This window comes from Trichosurus vulpecula, chromosome 7, assembly GCF_011100635.1.
Source record: "Trichosurus vulpecula isolate mTriVul1 chromosome 7, mTriVul1.pri, whole genome shotgun sequence".
In the NCBI taxonomy this organism is placed as follows: Eukaryota; Metazoa; Chordata; class Mammalia; order Diprotodontia; family Phalangeridae; genus Trichosurus; species Trichosurus vulpecula.
The window spans coordinates 190,966,074-190,988,028 of NC_050579.1; the positions used below are offsets into that span (position 1 = coordinate 190,966,074).

General features: G+C 36.7%; 1 protein-coding gene and 1 pseudogene across 1 annotated transcript in view; both read left to right on the forward strand.

The window, feature by feature from the left end:
* The window catches only part of ME1 (malic enzyme 1), a 290,382-nt gene that overhangs the window by 233,819 nt on the left and 34,608 nt on the right, over positions 1-21,955 (forward strand). The window contains exons 7-9 of the mRNA XM_036766983.1: positions 592-701; positions 16,341-16,438; positions 18,338-18,451. Coding sequence (XP_036622878.1) covers positions 592-701; positions 16,341-16,438; positions 18,338-18,451 — 322 coding nt within the window. The remainder of the gene's footprint in view (positions 1-591; positions 702-16,340; positions 16,439-18,337; positions 18,452-21,955) is intronic.
* On the forward strand, positions 19,696-20,522 carry LOC118856596 (annotated as a pseudogene).

Consider the following 21,955-nt stretch of genomic DNA (forward strand, 5'->3'; position numbering starts at 1 on the left):
CATGTATTGGTATTTGGGGTAACTGCTCTTGTGAGTATTGCTTGACTTTACAAGGGTGGGTTCATTTAAGCTGGGGCTAAGTATGGTACAGTGTATCTAGAAAAGAAATTTTAAAAGTTTTTAAAAAGAAAAATTATTTATAAAACCTGCTGATCTTTTGTCATATTTGGATTAAAAATGATTTTGATACAGAATAAGCCCTTCCTCGTAGTTTTATAGCAATGAGAAGACATGGTTTGATAGTTATTGATACCTCCTTGCTTGTCTTCCTTGCTAAGATCTTTTCCATTCTTTTGTAATTGTTCTCTCTGTGACATACCTTGAAATCAATCCCTTGAAGATTGTATCACCTCTAGCAGAAATTTCTTCTGTGTCTGTTCCAGGGTCTCTTTACAGGTTCTGTGTGCTACTTCTGCATGTAGCATATTAAGTATTGGGGTGATGAATCAAATTTTGCTGTTCCACAATATTATGACAAGTACTTTCTTCATTTAAAATGAAAATGTTTTTGTTTATTCCACAGATTTATTTGGAAGGCTTATTAAGATTTAGCATAACTTTTTAAAATTATATATTGTTTTATCTCCATAGGTTTGGAATGAATTGTCTTATTCAGTTTGAGGATTTTGCCAATGCAAACGCATTCCGTCTCTTGGAGAAGTACCGGAACAAATATTGCACATTCAATGATGACATTCAAGGTAATAAAATGTTCTGTCTCCATTGTATTAAAGACAACAACACAGTGCTCTCCAGTTATCTTATAGTCATTTTATGCAGACCGATGTACCCAGAAAACTTTGTGACAAAATAATGCACCAACATTCCGTACTTGGGAATGAATAATTAGATTTCTAGAATCTTAGATTTAGAGCTAGAGTGATGAACTTCAGAGGTCATCTAGTTCAACTCCTAATACCATTTTTTCCTATTATCTCTAGTGATTCAGACAAAGAAAAAGAGCATGTAATCAGAGTATTAGTATTAGAAAAGACTTTGAAGATCATCTAGTCCATCCCCTCATTTCACATATGGAAAACAGATATCCAGTCTCTGAAGGACAAAAAAAAGTCAACTTGTGAAAATCTGACTTTAAACATGTTTGAGAATAATATGCATCCTCCATTCAGCCATCTTTGCAATTTCCGCCCTACGTTTTAACCACAGTTATCTCTGTACCACATCTCCCCTCTTCTCCCAACCTGACCATCCACAGCAAACTTGCGTGTCTCATCTCTACCCTAGAAGGAGGTGCCCTCCTGGATGTCTGCCGCTTTTGTCCTGTATCTGATCTCTCCTGCCTAAAAAACAGTGTTCCCCCACTTTCAATTAATTTCAACATAACAAACATGGTGTGTGCAAGGTACTGTGATGATCAGTGAAGATACTGAGGCAAAAAGGAAATTGTCTTTTTCTTCAAGGGTTTTATATTTTAGTTCTAACATTTTGTGTTTCTGTCTACCTCCTTCTGTATTTGGTGATAACAGCAGTGTTCCCGAGACCTGAAGTTCTATGTTCTTGGTAGGTTAGAATGCAGTGGGTGACAGAAATCACTAGAACCAAGAAATATTTTTACTAGAACCTAGAAAAGCCAGAGACAAGAAAAACTGCTGCAGTAGGAGATGTGTGAGAGAATAGGAAGGCAAAAGGTACTTTAAGTACTGAAGTGAACCAGCCCTGAGAAGAAGCAGTGATAGGAATAAAGGATATATTCATTCAGTTCTGTTCAACAAATATTTATTAAGTACCTGCTGTGTGCAAAGTACTGTGTGGTTACCAAGGAGGCCTTGGGGATTATGGTAAGATGATAGAGTTCTAGGATGCCCAGACATCACTCTATTAAGGCTTAGAGATACATCCTTCAACTAGGCAATACAATGCATCACTCTAGACTCTTTTACCTAACCCAGGGGTTTAAAGAGAGACCCTCTGAGTCCTCAAACCAATCCTGCTCTAGCAGACAGAACAGCCTCTGGGTGTTTCAGGCAAGTTCCAGCAGGGCCCCAGTGGCCCCAGCCAAACTACAGAAGAAAGACCCAAATTCCAGCTGTCCTCAAAGCCCGTGTTGGGATCCCAGCTCAGAAGTTACCCCTGAGTCCAACACCAAGGAAGAAGGAGCCCAGGCAGAGAGTCTATTGTAGGGAGAGGCCCCAGAACCCTCTGACAAGAGGGAATCTCCAAATAGAACCCCAGAGACCCTTGAAGGAGTAGCCCAGTTCTGGCCTACTATACTACTCAGGACGTGATCATGCCCGCACCATTCAGTTACAGAGCTTGACCCAAGCACAGCCCTCCCTCAATACCTCACTCATCAATCCAAGGGAGATTTTGACTATCATGAGGAAATATCTTGGCTTGAGAGATACCCAGGGAGTAAACCCCAAAGAGGTATATAACAACAATGCTACTTGCCACTACTGTGGCTGCGTAAAACCAACAGCAGCACACAGGAGGGCTGGTAACACAGGTTCTTTGATCTGCTTTTCTAAGGAAAGCAACTTTAAGGGGTTAACAATCTTACTTTAATTAAGCATGCATATACCATTCACTTAGTTCAGGGGGAAAAGCCAGCACCCTGAACTTCAGAGCAAATACAAACAGAAATTACAAGTATACATTATATAAACAGAGCAAAATAACACAAATCAGCGGACAGGCTTCTAGCCATGTGTCCAAGCAATACATAAACAGTTACCAGAGAGAGAAGCAACAATATCTGGGTTTTTCAAAGCCCATGACAGCTACCCAGAGTCTCATCTGGTCAAATCACACGACACTGTTCCAGTGAGTGAGAGCCCCAAAACAAAATGCCAACCTTAGGTCTTATATACCCTTCTCAGGGTCAGAGGGTGCCACAACCGTGTGCCTCAAACCCCTGTGAATTAGGCTTTCTTGTTTCTTAAGCAAGTCATCAAACACTCTTAATTCAATCAAAGAAACAAAGGCAAGACTCATCAAAGGCACTTGAATACTTCAGTGCTGAAAAGCACTCAAACAAAAAACAGCAAAAAGTCCCACCCTGATTTCCATTACAAAATAGTAACACCACAATAAGTCCAGGAAGAGCCTCAAGGCAAAATGCCCTGGCAACAGAGAGCACATACCAGGGGTACCTGGAGGAAATGAAATAAGACATACAGAATGAAACAACCAGGGAGAAAAGAATGGTCAAGGGATATTGACACCTTAGGAAAATCTCACTCAAGAACCGAATGCCCAGAAAATTAAAATGAGCAGGACAGAAAACAATGACTCAATAGCATAGCAAGAAATATCAAAACAACCCCTCCCCGCAAAAAGAAAAAAAATTTGAAGAAATATAATATCAAAGCAATTTACTTGGAAAACAGGTCAAGAAGACATAATCTAAGAATTTTCCGACTTTCTAAAAGTTGTGATCAGAAAAAAAAAGTCGATACCATATTTCAGTAGATTGTAAATGAAATTGTCCAAAACTTTATTAGTATAGAAGTAATCCACCAATCACCTCCAAAATGAAACCCCAAAATGAAAACTCCCAAGACCATTATAGCGAAAATTCAGAATTTTCACATCAAAGAAAAAATATTCCAACCAGCGAAAAAGAATATGTTCAAATTTCAAGCACAAAATGGATTGTGTAAGACCTAACAGCTGCTACAGGAAGAAAAGGAAAGCTTGAAGTATTCAGAAGGGCAAGAGATTACGTTCAAGGATAATTCATCCAGAAAAACTGAGCATAATCCTACAGTGGGGAAAATGGATCTTTAATGGAATAGAGGATGTCCAAACATTTGTGATGTAAAGAACAGAGCTAAGCAGACATTAGTGAATGGAAATGCAAACACCAGGAGAAACATAGAAAAGTGTACATATTTGTGTGAAAGGGAATAGGTGGCATGTATTGTTAAATATTAGTGAGGATAAGAAAAAAATTGACTTCCAACAACCCTAAAGTCTTTAAGGGTCATAAAAAAAAGTTAAAATGACAGGGAATCTGTGGGTAATTTTGTTCTGTTTTAAAGGTACTAGGAGAAGACAAAAATAGGAGGGGCACAAAAGGAGAGAGAGAAAAAAGAAGAGAGAAATCACAATTAGATAATATAAGTGCAACAGATGAAGAACATATATAGCTATGAAAGAAGGGGTTTGGAAAACAGACATCCCTTCAACCTCACTTTCATCTGAATCAGATAAATGAATATTGAATAGAATTGTGTCTACACACACAAACATACACATATATCTGAATAGAAATTCATTAAATTCAAAAGGGAAATAAGGAGGGGAAAGGAACAAGAGAGGAGAAGAGGGGTCTAAGAAGGTGGGGAAGAGAGAGAAGATAAGAGCCATAAGGTAAACAATTTTAATGTAGTAGGGAATAGCATAAAGAAAAAGAATAAAATCATAGGATCAGAAGTAGGCTATGGAGAAGAGCTACAACAGATAGGAGATAGGCCTTTTCACTTAGAAGATCATATGTCAGTCAAGTTTCCTCTTTCTTGTCACCTTTTTCTTATTTGTAAAGAAAGAATGGGAGAAAAGATGAGAACAAATAAAAGAAGACAGGATGAAAGGAAATATACAGTCATAATTGTGAATGTAAATGGGATGAACTCATTCATAAAATTGAAAAAGATATGGATTAGAAAGCAAAATCCGATGATCTGTTGCTTGTGACGCATTTGAAATAAGAATTCATATGGAGTTAAAATGAGCTGAATCAAAATCTGTTACAATTCAGATGAACTTAAAAAAAATCGCAATTGTGATTTCAAATAAGGAAAGTGTAAATACAGAAGAGATAAAAAGTGATAATCAGGGAAATTCCATTATACTAAAATGACCCATAATAACAAATCAGTAATATGTAGATATAGATATATGCATGTGTGTATATATATACCTAATAACATTGCTAAATATATAAAAGTTAATAAAGTTAGATAATAAAACTATAATAATGGGAAATCTTAATATTACCCTTTTCAGACATACATGAATCTAACCAAAAGGTAAAGAAGTTAAAAACCTAAATAGAACTTTAGAAAAATTAGAAGTGATAGGTCTATAACAATTTCTGAGTGAGAATAGGAAACAATTTACATATTTTTCAGCTGCACATGGCACCTTTACAAAAATTGACCATATATTGGGAGCATAAAGACCTTACCAAAAATGTATAGGAAAACTAAATGCATCATTTACCAATCATAATGCAGCAAAAAATATAGTTGCTAAAGGTTCCAAAAAGGAAGAATTTAAAAGTAATTGGAGATGTATAAGATTGTAGAGAATTGATGCATCAAAGAATAAATTATAGAAATACTATAAATTTCATTAAAGAAAATGATAACAATAAGAGTACACTAAAGCTTATGAGTTACTGCTTAAGCAGTTCTGGGAGGAAATCTGTATCTCTAAATGTTTTCATCAACAAAAGAGAGAAAACAATTTGTTGGCATGTAATTTAAAAAAAACTCAAACTACACATAAAAATCCTCAAGTATGTGAAAAGTAAAAATTATTAATATTAAAAAGCAGACTAATATTATTAGAAGCAAAAATATCATCTAACATAAGTTTTTAAAAGAGGAAAACCAAATTGTTTCAAAAATGAAATACTGCTTAAAACAATTGAAAAGGAAATAGTGGAAATTATTAGAAATTCTTTGACCAGTTATATGCTAACAAAACTGACAACTTAGAGAAAATAGATGAATACTTTAAAAATCTAAAATACCCAAATTAACAAAATAAGAAACACACTAATTAAATAACCCAGTATCAGTGAACAATTGAACAAGCCATAAAATAATCCCCAAAGAAATGTTCTAGGACCAGATCGATTCACAAGTGACTTCTGTAAAATGTTCAAAAAAGCAATGAATTCACATACTATTTAAGCTGTTTGCAATAATAAAGAAGGAATGCCCCCTTCCAGTCCTTTGTTGTTGTTGTCAGTTGTGTCTGACTCTTAGTGACCCTATTGGGGTTTTCTTGGCAAAGACACTAGAGTGGTTTGCCATTTCTTTCTCCAGCTCATTTTATACAAGAGGAAACTGCGTCAAATAGGGTTAAATGACTTACCCAGGGTCACACAGCTAGTAAGTGTCTGAGGTCAGATTTGAACCCAGGAAGACGAGTAGGCCAGGTACTCTATCCACTACACCACCTAGCTGCCAGTCCTTTCCTAGGATACAAATATAATTATGATACGTAAATCAGGGAAGAACAAAGCAGAGAAAGAAAACTATTAACCAAAAATCCCTAATGAGTATTGATACAAAATTTTAAAATAAAATATTAGCAAGTAGGCTGCAACAGTACATTTGCAAGATTGTATGCTATGACCCATTTGGTTTATACTGGAAATGCAAGGTTGGTTTCACGTAAGAAAAATTATAAATATCATAAACAATGAAAGAAAAAGAAATTAAGGTAAAAAGAAAGGAGAAGATAATGTATATGGTATATACTTACAGAATCAAAGAGAGTCAATGAAATAATTAATTGAAAAAATAATTTCAGCAAAATTACAAGATAGAATCTAAACCCACATAAATTATTAGCATCCATATGTATGATTAAGAAAAATAGCTAGAAGAGCTAGAAAGAGAAATTCCATTCAAAATAAATATATAATTGTGAAACTTTCTGTTTAGGCTTCAAGTCTTTGACCTCACCCCATTCCTTATTCTTGAACCATATGTCTCACAATATTTTTTGCAGTCTTCCTGTCTTCCCACATTTATATTGAAATCAAGTCTCAAAATATATACCAATTTAATTTGAAGTGTTTTAATGGGTTCTTCCTATGATTTCTCCATCTCCTTATTCTCTGTAACATATGTTGGCATAAACTAAAATCATGTTCATGGTGACTGTTTGGCAGATGCTTGTCATGAGCACTGCAGTATTACATGACCAAATGTCCCATGTAATAATTTCTTGTTGCTTTTGGATACATCATAAAATGAACTCTACTAATTCTTTTAAATTTGTCTTTCCAAGGTAAATATCTGAGCAGAAAAAAAACCTAATGGAATCAGAATGCAGATTGAAGCATAATATTTTTCACTTTTTTCATGATTTTTTTCTTTTAGTCTGTTTCACAAGATGACTAATATGGAAATATGTCTTGCATGATTGCGCACATATAACCTATATCAAATTGCTTACCATCGCAGGGAGGGAAAAGTTTAGAACACAAAATTTTTTAAAATGAATGTTTAAAATTGTCTTTTATATAATTGGGAAAAATTAAATTCTTATTTTTAAAAAACAAAATCAAGAAAAAAAGAAAGTATCTGAACTATCCTTCAATTAAGCTGCATATTCCTTTCACCTTCTGCTGTATTCTCTGCAAGAATGTCAGTTCCTGGTAGTGAGGCCTTTTGTTGGTCATTATGCAAGGACTTCACATTTAGAAAACCAACAGCTGAGTTAATGCCTGCATATGTTTTTCAAACCGTAATTCTTAGTTCACTTTGCCCCCTTTTCTGCCCCTTTCCCAAGGCTATTTCAGAATCAAAAGGGAGCTATTGAATGTGATTTGTAGTTTCCTTTATTTCATGGATTCATCACTGAGCCATCAACTATAAAGAGGCTCTCCATACTCAACTAAATTGTGTCCTCAGAGGGTGTGATAACAATCTGTTTCTAAGACTGTTCTCAAACCATTTCCAGCATGATAGAACCTGCTTCTGCTTTTCTGCCATTGTCTTGAGTACTCAGTATCACCTCCATGCCATGATGAAGCATAAGAATAGGAATTGGTGTGGGAGAAAAATCATAGAATCTTAGCATTGAAACAGACCTTAGAGGTCATCCAACTCATCCTTCTGTTCAACTTAACTTTTAAAATTTTTAATAGATTTTATTGATATCTCTATTTTTGGTAAAGCTTATTTGCCCCTCACCCCAAGATCTATCTCTTAAAACAAAGATTTTTTTAAGAGGAAGAGAATAAAGTTCAGCACAACTGATCATTATATCCCAGAATAGCTAACATTACATATATTGTTCCACTCCTGAGAACCTTCTCCCATTTCTGTAAAGGAGTGGGGGGAAATGTTTTCTTCTATCTCTTTTGGGGAGCCATGTTTATTTGTAATTGCACAATATAATTTTAGGTCATTTTGTGTCTCTGTCCTTTCCATTTACATTGTTGTTGTCATTTTTAGTTGATTTTGTGGCTCTACTTCACTTTGTTTCTTAAATTTTTTAATTTAATTTTTTCAATTAAAACCTGTTTTCTTTGTCTTTACAAAGTTACTGTTGTATAAATTGTTTTCCTTATTCAACTCACTTCACTTTGCATCAGTTCGTACAAGTCTTACCAATTTCTCTGAAACTGTGACTTTTATTATTTCCTATAGCACAGTAAGATTCTATTACATTTACATAACCGTAATTTGTTCAGCCATTCCCCAATTAATGGGCACCTCTCTTCGTTTACAATTCTTTGCTACCACAAAAAGAGCTTATGTATGGTTTATTTCCTTTTCCTATGATATTTTTAGCATTTAGATCTAGTAGTGGCACTGCTGGGTCGAATGATATGAACAGTTTAGTAACTTTGGGGGCATAATTTTAAATTGCTTTCCCAAATGGCTGATTCAATTCAGAGCTCCCTCCATACATAAATGTACCTGTTTTCTCTACAGCCTCTCCCCTCCAGAATTTGTTGGTTTTTCTCTTTTGGTCAGCTTTCAAATCTTATGGTTGTAGAGTAGAACCAGAGTTGCTTCTAATTTACATTTCTCTATTAGTGATTTGGAGCATTTTTTCATATGCTACAGAGAGACTGATAAGTTCTTCTGAAAACTGTCTCTTCATATTCTTTGACTGTTTATCAATTGGGGAATGGCTTTTATTTTTTATAAATTTGAATTTATATATCTCTTAAATGAGACCTTTATCAGAGAAATTTGATGTTATTTTCCCCTATTGTTTCCCTTCTACTTCTTGCTTTATTCGTTTTGTTTGTGCAGAAATGTGATCATTTCTACTCTCTGTTTGTACATGCACTCTTCTTTTAATTATTTATTTATTTAAGGTTTTTGAAAAGCATTGATTTCCACAAGATTTTGAGTTACAAATTTTCTCCCCATTTCTACCTTCCCCCCATTCCAAGATGGCGTATATTCTGATTGCCCCATTCCCCCATCAGCCCTCCCTTCTGTCACCCCACTCGCATGCACTCTTCTGTCTGGAGATCTGAAAGTTACTTTCTTCTTGCATCATTCTCATTTCTCGTCCTAATTTTTCCTCTACTTCTCTAACTTGCTTTTCCAACTCCTTTTTGAGCTCTTCCGTGGCCTGAGACCAGTTCATGTTTTTCTTGGAGGCTTTTGGAGTAGGCTCTTGCACTTTGTTGACTTCTTCAGGCTGTATGTTTTGGTCTTCTTTGTCACCAAAGAAAGATTCCAAAGTCTGAGACTGAATCTGGGTGCGTTTTTGCTGCCTGGCCATGTTCCCAGCCAACTTACTTGACCCTTGAGTTTTTCGTCAGAGTATGACTGCTTGTAGAGCAAAAAGTACTTTGTTCCAAGCTTGAGGGGATGCACCGTTGATTTCAGAGCTGTTTCTATACAGCCAGCTCTGCCACGCCAGCACTCTTCCTTCCTCAAGAACCACCAACCCATACTTGACGCAAATCTTCAGCAGGCTCTGCACTCCTGCTCTGGTCAGCCACTTAATTCCTCCCACCACGTGGGCCTGGGGCCGGAAGTAACTGCAGCTGTAGTTCTGTAGCTGCACCTCCCCCACTGCCCTGGGGGCGGTGGCCGAACTGCCAACTCTGTCCCCCGCAGCTTTTCCCACTAACCTTCTCTGTTGTCTTTGGTGTTTGTGGGTTGAGAAGTCTGGTAACTGCCACAGCTCACTGATTCAGGGCTCTAGGGCCTGTTCTGCCCGGTTCCTGGTCTAGTTGGTCCTGCCGCTGCCCACGCTGAGCTCTGCTCCCCTCCACTCCATGCATGATAGGCCTCATCCAGCGACCATCCAGGCTGTACTGGGCTGGATCCCTGCTTCCCTCTGCTATTTTGTGGGTTCTGCAGTTCTAGAATTTATTCAGAGCCATTTTTTATAGGTTTTTGGAGGGACCTGGTGGGAAGCTCACGCAAGTCCCTGCTTTCCAGCCGCCATCTTGGCTCCACCCCCGGAAGTCCAAGTTACTGTCTTCTTCACTCTAATTTGTTGATCGTGTTACCATTTATGTCAGAACCTTTTGGAGTTTATCTCAGCATACATTGCGAAATGTTAGTCTATACCTAGTTTCTGCAAGATTGCTTTATAGTTTTCTCAGAATTTTTTGTAGAATACTTTAGAATTCTTTACCTAATATTTGGGATGTTTGGGATTATTAAATACAAAGCTACCATTCAACTTACTTTAAAAGAACTTAGTAGGAAAGAGGTACCTTGACTCATTAGTAGTGACAATGAAATTACTAATTGGAGACTAGGTGGTGCAGCAGATAAAGCACTAGGCTTGGAGGCAGGATAGATCTGAGTTCAAATTTGGTCTCAGATACTTAATAGCTGTATGACCCTGGATAAGTCACTTAACCCATATTTGCCTCCCTTCTTCTGTAAAATAGTCACTTCAGACAAGTCCATGGGGTCATGAAGAGTCAAACATAACTGAAAGACTGAACAACAACAAAATCACTAATTTACTGAAATATTAGCTCCATTTTAATTATGTAGATGTGTTATCAAAAAATTTTAGATCAAAGATAGGATTTATCCCTATGCACATTCCTCTTTTAATGGGTTATTTACTGACTGGTTTTGGCCTTAGTCAAGGCCTGAGCACCAGGTCTGCTTATAGCACCCTTACCTTCCATCTTCCCCACTTTCTACAAAATCTCTATTCTTGTTTGGATGCTTTGGATGGTTAAAGAACTCATCACACAAATATACATCTTCTGACAAGACTTTTTCATCACAGTCCCCAGAATACTTGGAAAGCTCCATAAAGAGGGCACTAGGAGCCGGATCACAACTCACTTTCATTGGCTAGCTGACAAATACTGAGAGATACCCAATTCTCTGAGCTATCTTTATCACTCTCTTCATCCTTTCTAAAACTTCATTAACACCTGTATTCTTCCACCAACTGCCAGAGATAAATAACTGAATATACCTTCAGCCTTCCTACTTTGACATAATCTCTTTGCTTCCACTTACCCTTATCACTTTAATCACATTATCTCATTATAGACTCTCCACTCTTTAGCCCATCACTAATGTCCTCGTATTCATTAGCTCTCAACACATGGTCATAAGCCTACTTGATCACCAGGATTAGGAGAATGTCTTGGAAAGTGATTAACACTCAAGAGTAATTATATTATATCCCCCCTCCCCTCCCCCTCGAAATCAAGTGAAGAGCCATTTCCCCTTCAGAGACAATCAGCGCATAGAAGAAATAGCAGTTCTGAAGGTATGACTCACTAAAAAGTGAGTCCTTTTTCTTATAATGTCTCATAATTTCATGTACTTTTTGTTTGGGGATTGGATAATCCCTCATGGTGTAATTCACAAAGACCACTATAATCTCTGTTTTACTGAGAAACAGTAAAATAGCCCTGTATTAAACTTAGTCTTGGCCCAGATTCATACCTCAGTGATGTAGGAATTATTTTACTTAAGAATAACCTACCAACTGAAATATAAAAGACACCAACAGAAGCTGCTAGGTTTTATTTCAGGCAGAAGCCATAAAGAGATGAAACCATGTAATTATGTTCAAAGCAGTAGAACCACTCTGTGATCTGTTAAAGTTAACCTGCCAAAATAATGTAGGTATATATGGCCACATGCTCAGTGAGCCAGGTTCTTTTTTTTTTTTTTTTTTTTTTTTTTTTTAGGATTTTCTTTAGTAAAGAAAACAGTTTTTATCCCAGATCAATTTCATGTTAATTTGATCTAGTTTCAGGAAATCTGGCAAAGATTTTCATAGGCTGAATATCCATTAAAGAAGTTACTTAAAATCAGTCTACAACTGCTACTTTCCCAATGAGTAAAATTGAAATTCTAAAAGCTCTTGTCTATGTGTTCCCTTAATTTCACCACAGGAGGTCAGCCTGTTGTGAAGGGTCTTCCCTACTCTCCTGATATCCTGAGAGTATTGATGGATCACCATAGCTGTCCTTCTTTCTCACATAACTAGCCCATCTTCTCTTTTTGCTCATATGTCTTCTTAATGACATCTTTGAAGCTGATTCTTGTTCATGGTGGCTTGCTTTTTATGCGCTGTAGCCAGCTCACACCTAACACATGCTTCTCCGTTGCCCTTTGACTTATGATACCTATTTTTAATTCTTTGGAGAACTCCATGAGTTTTCCATAAGTATCATCCATACAACAATACTGTTAAATAATATTGGCATTAAAAATATAGGCCTCTGATTCTGGGAGAAGTTTTGGAGCACTAAAGGGTCATTTGTAGTTTTTCAGACTATTCTTCTCTTCTCCTGTTTAATTCTAGGCCCAACTCATTATCCGTTTGTTCAGTTGGTATAATATTCTGATTGACAGGTTCTATGACTTTGCCCATCCAACTGCATGTCATAAGCTAGGCAATAGACATTCTTCATCTACTTGGTTTTACTTATGTGTTTGCTTAGGCTAAACTCTTGAATGGTTTCAGATATCTTTTAGGCTCTGGGTCTTTCTTTTACCAGAATAATGGTATCCACCAACATATTGGTGGATGGCCACATCATAATGCATGATGCAGATGAGAATTGATAAGGTCCTAAATGTTATGGTTGTGTGAGTAGAGAGAATGGGACAGATCTGAGAGAATTACAATATCATACAATTCTCCTGCCACTCAGGGAAAAAAATTAAACAAAATTTTCCTGTGCTACTCTGTTAAGGATGAATCAGTGGCTGCCTGGCTAACCAGAATTCTGGAAGTGGGGGTGGGGAGGATTGTTCAGTTGGTCCCCTCCTTCCAGATTCACCTCTCACCTCTTTCCTGAGAGCCCAGTTAGATTCTCTTCTCCCTTGCCTCTTCCTATCCTTCCTCTTCCCCTTCCCTAAGCAAGACTACTTTATATCAGAGAACTAAAGATTATTCTCACTGGTCCCCTTCCTCTCCTTGTTTAACAAGCCCTGTCCTGAGTCTCTTCAACCTAACTGCAGTGAAATTATTGAATGCCAGGATCAGAAGTTTATACTTTGGTACTCAATGGAGAATCACTAAAGGTTTTTTGTTTGTTTTTTTTTTTTAAATACAGGAATGGTGCAATCATAGTATTGTGTTATGACCTCAGACAACTGTGTTAGATGCATTGGAAAGGGGATAGACTGGAGGCATAAAAGTTTGTAGAAGGCTCTTATAATTACTAAAAAAGGGATGAGGGCCTGAACTACCGATTAATGATACCCATTCATCTCTTCTGAGTAAAGCTATCCAAAGCATTATGGCTAGGCAGATTGCAAAAGGGAGCAGCTAGTTCAAAAATCCTTAGGGTGAGAAGTAGGATATGAAGATAATACAAGGAATCTCACCTATAGGATGGGGATAAGTGAGCATTTCAAGTAAAGAATGACTTCATCTGTTGTGTAGTCAGGGTTAGGACCTGTGTGTGTTTAGGGAGAGAAGAAAGAGGGCTGCGTAATTAGACTTTAGATGGCATCAAGAAAAACTGTCAACATTGATAATCATTAAATGGGAAGAAAAAATATGAGTTTTATAAAATAATGCTAATTATAATTAGCCACATTAACTTCTTGCTTAATTACTACTACTATATGTAAGCATTACTGCTATAATGTAGTAAAGTTTATGTGTATCATTAAATGTGTCAAATTGTCCATTTTCTTGGATTCATTATTTTATGCTCAGCTTTCAGAGTTTGTGTTAGCATGCATGGAAGTGTAAATAACTTTTTTAAATTGGAGGGAAAATTGTTAACAGTGATAATCCATAGTTGAACACCATTTTACAGATTCAAGTCTCTTCAAGGTCATTAGCGAACTTCTTATTCTAAATCTCCTGTCTTCTTTATATCCTCATATTCTTAGTCTTCTTCATGTCATTTACACTAGACCATGCTCTTTTTCTTGAGACCCTCTCCTTCGTAGGCTTCTATGAAACTTCTTTACTTCTAATCCTGTAATTTCAATTCACATCTCTGAGAAGATAAATTCCCAAATCCATATCTCTACTCCCAAACTCTTCCTAGAGCTTCAGGCTCTCATTTCAGACAGCGTGCTTGTCTGAATTGCCGTTGTACATCATAGTAAACATGCCCAAAAATGAACTCATCATATTTTCCCTCAACATACCCCTCCTCATTCATCTTCTCTATTTCTCTTAACATACAACTATCCACAGGCCACCCCGGCTTTTGACCTTGGGCTCTTCTGTCTTTCCTTCTTTTTCACTCCCCTCATCCAATCATTTGCCAAATTCTGATTGTGTTTCCACACTAGCTCTCCAGTCTGACTCTTTTTCTCCATTCCCATTACAGCTATGGTAGTTCAGGCCCTCATCCCTTTTTTAGTAATTGCAAGAGCCTTCTACAAACTTTTCATCCCTCCTGGCTGTCCCCTTTCCAATGCATCTAACACAGTTGTCTGAGGTCATAACACTATTCCTATGTTTAAAAAAAAAAAAAACCTTTCGTGATTCTCCACTGAGTACCAAATAAAGTATTAATTTCTGATCCTGGTATTCCAAACTCTGCACAGTCTGTCTCCTGCCTGTTCAGCCTGACCTCATACTATCTTCCTGCCACTCTAGACTATTTTCTTTCTCCTCCTTTCATGCTTGAATAGAAATCTTATACTTGTATCCTCAGTGTCTAACATAGTACTTAGCACACAACAGATGCCTAGTAAATGTTTGTTGATTAATTAATTGATTCATCTGGGCTCTCCAGTTTTCATATATTTGACTGCTCTATCTCTTGTGCCCAGAACTAATTCCTCCTTTTTCTTCTCTTGATGTCTTCATCTCCCTTAAGACCAGATTCCTACATGACCCCTTCTGTGAAACTTTCTCTGACTTCTCAGATCAAAGTGTTCCGTCCTCAGGTTTCTCATAGCATATTTCCTGGACTAGTTTACATTTATCTCACTGATTCTCCCTCATTATTTGTATATTCATTCCTCTCCTACATAAATAGCAAGCTCCTTCAAGGCAGAAATGCCTTTATCTGTATATTTTTAATGCCTAAATGTTAGGTGAATTGAGTTAAATTAAACTGAATATTTACATCCTATTACAAAATAAGGGGGTAAGGAATCTTTTTTTTTGTAACACCAGCCATTAGCACTTGAAAACACACACACACACACATACACATATAAAAAAATCAGTCATTGTTGAAAATTATTTCCTAGATCTCAACCTAGTACAAATACTACCTTACACCTGCTCCATAGTCAACACAGCTGATATCCAGGAAATAGCCGTGAATTCAGACCATTGTTAACTAACCAGAGACAAAGCCAAGACTTCTAATCTTTGACATACAAAGAATGTTGATGCCACAGGCAAAAATGGGATAGGTGGGAAGGATCTGATTTTACTAGGTGCTTACTTCAAAATGAAAAAAATTCCAGGACCGTCATGTAAAAAGCCTTTTTTCAGTGAAAATGGAAAGCCATCAATGTCACAGTGCATACACTCATGGGCTCACAGATGCAGACACACATACTTCTGCAAGTTAACCCTTCCTCTCAAGCAAACCACAACATTAATGCAAGCCTTAATCTTAGGATGACATTCGTGAGACCTCCAACACTGGAGTAGAAAGCATCTCAGCCACAGCTGGCTAACAATGAATTGCCTTAAACTGATTGACATTGAATTAAAGCCATTCAGATGTTTACCTCAAGTTACAATGAAGCCTACAGATCCCTTCTCCAAAATGTTTTTAAAATTTTAAAATAAGATACTTAAGATTGCAAAGGAAGCCAATTATATTGAAATGTACTTATAAGAAAAAAATTTTAAACAAGTTCAGAGATCCCAGATTAAGAATCTCTGCCCTACAGTCTAGAAACCTCTTAGGAATGAGGGATAGGGAAGCCATTATTAACTAGACTGTATATTGGGAAAAATATTTCAAACCCTCAGGCATTCTGTTCTATTTATTGTATTGTTTATCCACTTTAAAGGATTATTTTATCTTTTCAGAGTACTTGAAAAGTGGTTTTAGACCACCATCTGAAAATACTGATTAAGAAAGGTTGGAAACCAGAAACTTTGAGGGCACTCCCAGTTCACAACCTCTCTGATTTTTTATTTTAAATAACAAAGAATGTCAGCTTAGTAATTGGCTAATTACTGTTTGAATATTATTCAAACAAAATAATTACCTGTTGCAGGAACAGCATCTGTTGCAGTTGCGGGTCTTCTTGCAGCTCTGCGTATTACTCAGAACAACCTATCTGATCACACAATTCTATTCCAAGGAGCTGGAGAGGTATATCAGCATCATTTTGTATAGTTTTAATTATTAATAACGTCTGAGGTACAGTGATAGATTTATAGTAAATTTTACTATGTCTTTCCTCAAGGATGCTCAAGGTAAGTAACGTACCTTCTTATTTTCACAAGAAAAACATTGTTCCCATTCACACATTGATGAAAAAAATTTCTATTCCTTGAATATATATGAAGGACTTTATGAAACATGTAATTAAAATATTAAATCATCCAATAAGCAATTTTCTCAAAATAACTTTAAAATTCTAAAGAAAAAGAGGAGTATTGGGTTTCCCAGTGTATTCTCAATATTCATATGCAAAACATCCTAAATTGCTGGCAGGACCTGTCCGTTAAGTCACAGTTATTCACTGTTTTGCTATCTTTTTATGTATTTTAATCATCTAAGAAAGGAAAAGCTAGATTCCAGTAATAGCAGTCCATCCCTAGATACAGAATTAAAATATCAACTGAATTTGAACTTCTTGTAGGCAAGTTGCCCAGATATGTTTGGAATGATAAAATATAAAATCAGAAGGGGAATGGAGAAATGATTTGTGGCTTCTTTTTTTTTAAGCTTATAATTCCAAGTCTAATATGATTTTGAGTGAAAAAAATGGATTCTGTATGTGTTATGGATGTTTAAAGCTACCCTCTTTGTGGAGCTTTTTAAGGAGACAGTCTTTTTTTAATAAACATTGCTCGTGTTTTTATAGATGCTTGAAGCTAGAATTTTTAATGGAAAACATTAACAACTAACATACAGAAAGCAAAAACTAAGATACACATTGGTTCACCTTAGCTAAAGTCATCAATTTATTGCATATTAATTATGAAGCACAAGAAAAGTCAAAGCTGAAATGACTATTTGCTGAGGTTTAAATTCTCTACCACATCTTGGATGAATGTTTATGTACAGCATTTCAGTTTGGTAATTCTATTCTCTGAGTTTCTAAAGGGCTCTAGTAAATGGAAAAGGTCAATTTGGGATACTCAGAAAGTACCAAAGAGTGATTCATAGTTGAAAGATTAAAAAATAGGGCTGTTCTTTACTTTTGAGAATTTTTTTGAAATTCCATAGGTTTTTAATGACATTTCATAGAATTTACTAAATACAACAGGTTGGTTCTTGTTTTATTGAAAATCACATCCTAGGGGCAGCTAGGTGGTGAAGTGAGCAGAGCACCGGCCCTGGAGTCAGGAGGACCTGAGTTCAAATCCAGCCTCAGACACTTGACACATGCACTAGCTGTGTGACCTTGGACAAGTCACTTAACCCCAATTGCCCTGCCCAAAAAAAGAAAAAAAAAAAGAAAATCACATCCTAAACTTATCCAAATTAAGAAAGCAGACAAATGCTTAAAAGCATAAACTTTTGAGAACACAGAACTTTTATCAGTGTGTTTCTTTCATATTTCTACCTAATTTTGTTGGTTTTTCGTAAAGTGGCCATAACCCTTTCTAACTGTCTTTGTCCACTGAATATGTAGGCCTTATAATTTAGTGGTTCTGGTAGTACTATGTAAGATTTTATTAGCTTTAACTGAACATTTTCTTTCAATCCAGTCTTGATTGTCAGTAAAGCTCAGTAAAAGTGGTGATTCACTATTACATTTCGTTTTGTAGGGCTAAAACACTGTTGGTAAACATAATATTAATTGTATAAAGAGGAAGACCAAATACTACTCTTTTTAGATTATTCAGTGTGGAAAAATTACTTTTCCCCCTATGTGAGTAGGAGTAAAAGTATAGTGGCTTATCACCTGAATCCTTTTCTGTGCATTTTTAATTATCAAGACATAATAATATAAATTATAACTTTCAATAAAATTCTATAAGATAAAAGCTTAAAAATCTTTCGTTTTTATGGCCTCAGTTTATGATAACTCTTTCTTAGGCTGCCCTGGGGATTGCAAACCTTATTATTATGGCCATGGAAAAAGAAGGGATATCCAAGAAGAAAGCCATTGAAAGGATATGGTTGGTTGACTCAAAAGGATTAATAGTTAAGGTAAATCTTTTTTTCTATTAACCATAATAAATATGTACTAATCAAATTGGTTGTTCTTTTAAAAAAAAAGAAAGAAAAATTTTTTTCTCTGCAGTTATACAGAACATATTTCCATAGTAGTCATGTTATGATAGAAAATACAGACCAAAAAAAAAGAAAAAGAAAGTTTTTAAAAGTATTCTTTGATCTGCATTCAGACTCCACCAGTTCTTTCTCTGGAGATGGATAGCATTTTTCATCATGAGTCCTTCCTAATTGTCTTGAGATCATTGTGTTGCCGAGAATAGCTAAGTCGTTAACAGTTGATCATCATACAGTATTGCTGTTAGCGTATATGATGTTCTCCTGGTTCTGCTCACTTCACTTTTCATCAGTTCATGTAAGTCCAGGTTTTTCTGAAAGCATCCTGCTCATCATTTCATATAATAGCACAATAGTATTCCAGATGAATCACATACCATAACTTAGCCATTCTCCAATTAATCAGCCTGCCCCCAATTTCCAATTCTTTGCTAACACTAAAAAAAAAGCTCCTGTGAATATTTTTGTACATCTAGGTTCTTTTCCTTTTTTTTTTTTTGAATCTCTGGGATACAGATCTAGTAGTGGTACTGCTAGGGTATACATGGTTGTGTAGCCCTTTGGGCATAGTGCCAAATTACTCTACAGAATGGTTGAATCAGTTCACAACTCTACCAGCAATGCATCAGTGTCTCAACTTTCCCCATATTCCCTCCAAGATTTGTCATTTTCCTTTTCTGTCATATTAGCCAATCTGAGAGGTGAGGGGTGGTACTTCAGAGTTGTTTTAATTTGCATTTCTCTAATCAATAGTGATATGACTATAGATAGCTTGAAAAATTCGCTTTGATATTCCTGGGAGTTTTCATTTTGAGGTCTCTTTCTGGAGGTGATTGGTGGATTCTTTCAATTTCTATTTTACCCTCTGGTTCTAGAATATCAGGGCAGTTTTCCTTGATAATTTGAAAGATGATGTATAGGTTCTTTTTTTGATCATGGGTTTCAGGTAGTCCAGTAATTCTTAAATTATCTCTCCTGGATCTATTTTCTAGGTCAGTTGTTATTCCAGTAAGATATTTCACTTTTCTTTTATTTTTTCATTCTTTTGATTTTGTTTTATTGCCTCTTCATGTCTCATGGAGTCATTAGCTTCCACTTGTCGAATTCTAATTTTTAAAGAATTGTTTGGCACCAGCTGCTAGACTGGGCCAGAGCAGCCCAAGATGGCTGACTTTGAGGATCAGATGTCAGGTGAGGAGAAGGTACAGTAGTTGTCAAGTTCATCACTCATGCTCCCCCAGGAGAATTTAATGAAGTGTTTAATGATGTCCAGTTACTACTTAACAATGACAGTCTTCTCAGGGAAGGGGCAGCTCATGCGTTCGCTCAGTATATGGATCAGCTCACTCCATTGAAGATAGAAGGATATGCTGACCAGGTCTTAATTACAGAACATGGTGACCTGCGTAGTGGCACATTTTTAGATCCAAGAAATAAGGTTTCCTTTAAGTGTGATCACTTACGGAAAGAAGCAAGTGACCCCCAACCTGAGGACACAGATGAAGTTCTGAAGTCATGGAGGGAATCGTGTGACAATGCGTTGAGGGACTATGTGAAAGATCATTATTCCAATGATGGGCAAAAGATTATTATTGCCTGTAATGAGAGCCACCAATTTCAGCCTAGAAACTTGTGGAATGGTTGTTGGAGATCAGAGTGGAAGTTTACCATCACACCGCCTACAGCACAGGTGGTTGGAGTGCTAAAGATTCAGGTCCGTTCCTATGAAGACGGCAATGTTCAGTGGGTTAGTCACAGAAATGTACAGGATTCTCTAACTGTTACTGATGACGTACAAACTGCCAAGGATTTTATTAAAATCACAGAACATGCCGAAAATGAGTATCAGACCGCAATTAGTGAGAACTATCAGATGATGTCAGACACCACATTCGAGGCCTTAAGCCAGCAGCTTCCAGTCACCCTCACCAGAATCCACTGGAACAAGATAATCAGCTACAAGATTGCCAAAGAGATGCAAAATGCTTAAGGCTGGATGTGATGAAGCTCCCTATTTGTAACATGCAAAAAAAGAAGAACGGAAAGGAAAAAAGGATTCAAAGTGTGGTCTTATAAGTAGGTGGTTTATAAACAAGCGTGGTATTTTGCTAGGGCTTTCAAAGTTAGCAGGTTTCCTAGCCTCTTGGAATACTATTGAACCAATAGCATTGTCTTGATGTTTTTTTGTGTGTTTGTGTGGTCCTTGCCATGTAACTTCCTATTGTGACTGTATCGACTTGCAGGTTTTTTTTAAATTCAGCTATTTTAAACATTGAAAAAAGAAAGAGAAAGAGATATGTGCTAGAATTTATGTACTGGTTAGAAAATTTCCTAGCCATGAAAGCCCTCTCACAAACAGGCAGGTAGTGTTTTCAATACTCTCCTACCCTCATCTTTAATAGCACATCTGGTACACCAGTGGTTTTACTGATCAACCAATAGCTAAATATGCTGTGCTGTGAGATAGCTACCTACATCCTTTCTCTTCTGACTGCTGATTGCCACTTAGTGGCATCCTGTTAGCTGTAGATTTTTAAATATTTGGAGTGGGATTTTTAAGGTCCCTTTGGTGGAAAAAAGGGGTTTTCCGGAAATTCCATAATGACCAGCTTCTCTGGGGAAAGTTTGGGGGTTTTGTGTTGTTTATTTTTTAATCCAAAGACTTGAACCACTGTAATATCAATTAAGTTGGGACTTTTTTACTGTTTTAGAATGATAAATTAAATAAGTCTCTTTGATTGGGTCTAATTAGGTGCAAAGCCCCAGGCCCAAACCCCTAATCAGTAGGTGCTAACCTAATGTGGGCGTGAAGCCCCCAGGGCCCTAAGGGGAGTTGCTAAGACCAGAGCCAACAGTATTCGCCTAAGTTCTGTTCGGTCAGATGATGTTTGATGATGTCCAAAGACTGTATGAAAAGAGAGAACAGAGCTATTTGCTTGAGGCTTTTACTCCTGGAAGAGTGTTGGCCTGGGACTCTGGGCAGCTGTTGTAAGAGCTTCCTGGCACATCAACCCAGATGTTGATGGTTTCTTGGTAACTATGAATTGTATTTGGTCTGTTTATAATGTATGTTTGTAATTTGTTTGTAGTTGCTCTGAAGTTCAGGGTGCTGGTTTTTCCCCCTGAACTAAGTGAATGATATTTGTATGTTGGATTGAAATAAAATTGTTTACCCCTTAATGTTGCTTTCCTTGGTAAAGCAGATCAAAAGAACCTGTGCTGGCAGCATTCTTGTTGTTGGGCTTGGGTTGGTCTATCACCCCCACAACAGCTGCTAGCCGAATTGTTGCAACAACTACATTCCCTCCAAGTGAACTTGTTTGCTTTCTTCCTTTTCCAAAAATTCCCTTCCCCCTAGTAACATGGTTGTTATAGGCATCTGCATTTTTAGAATATAGTTACCTCATTTGTGTATTTTTTTTT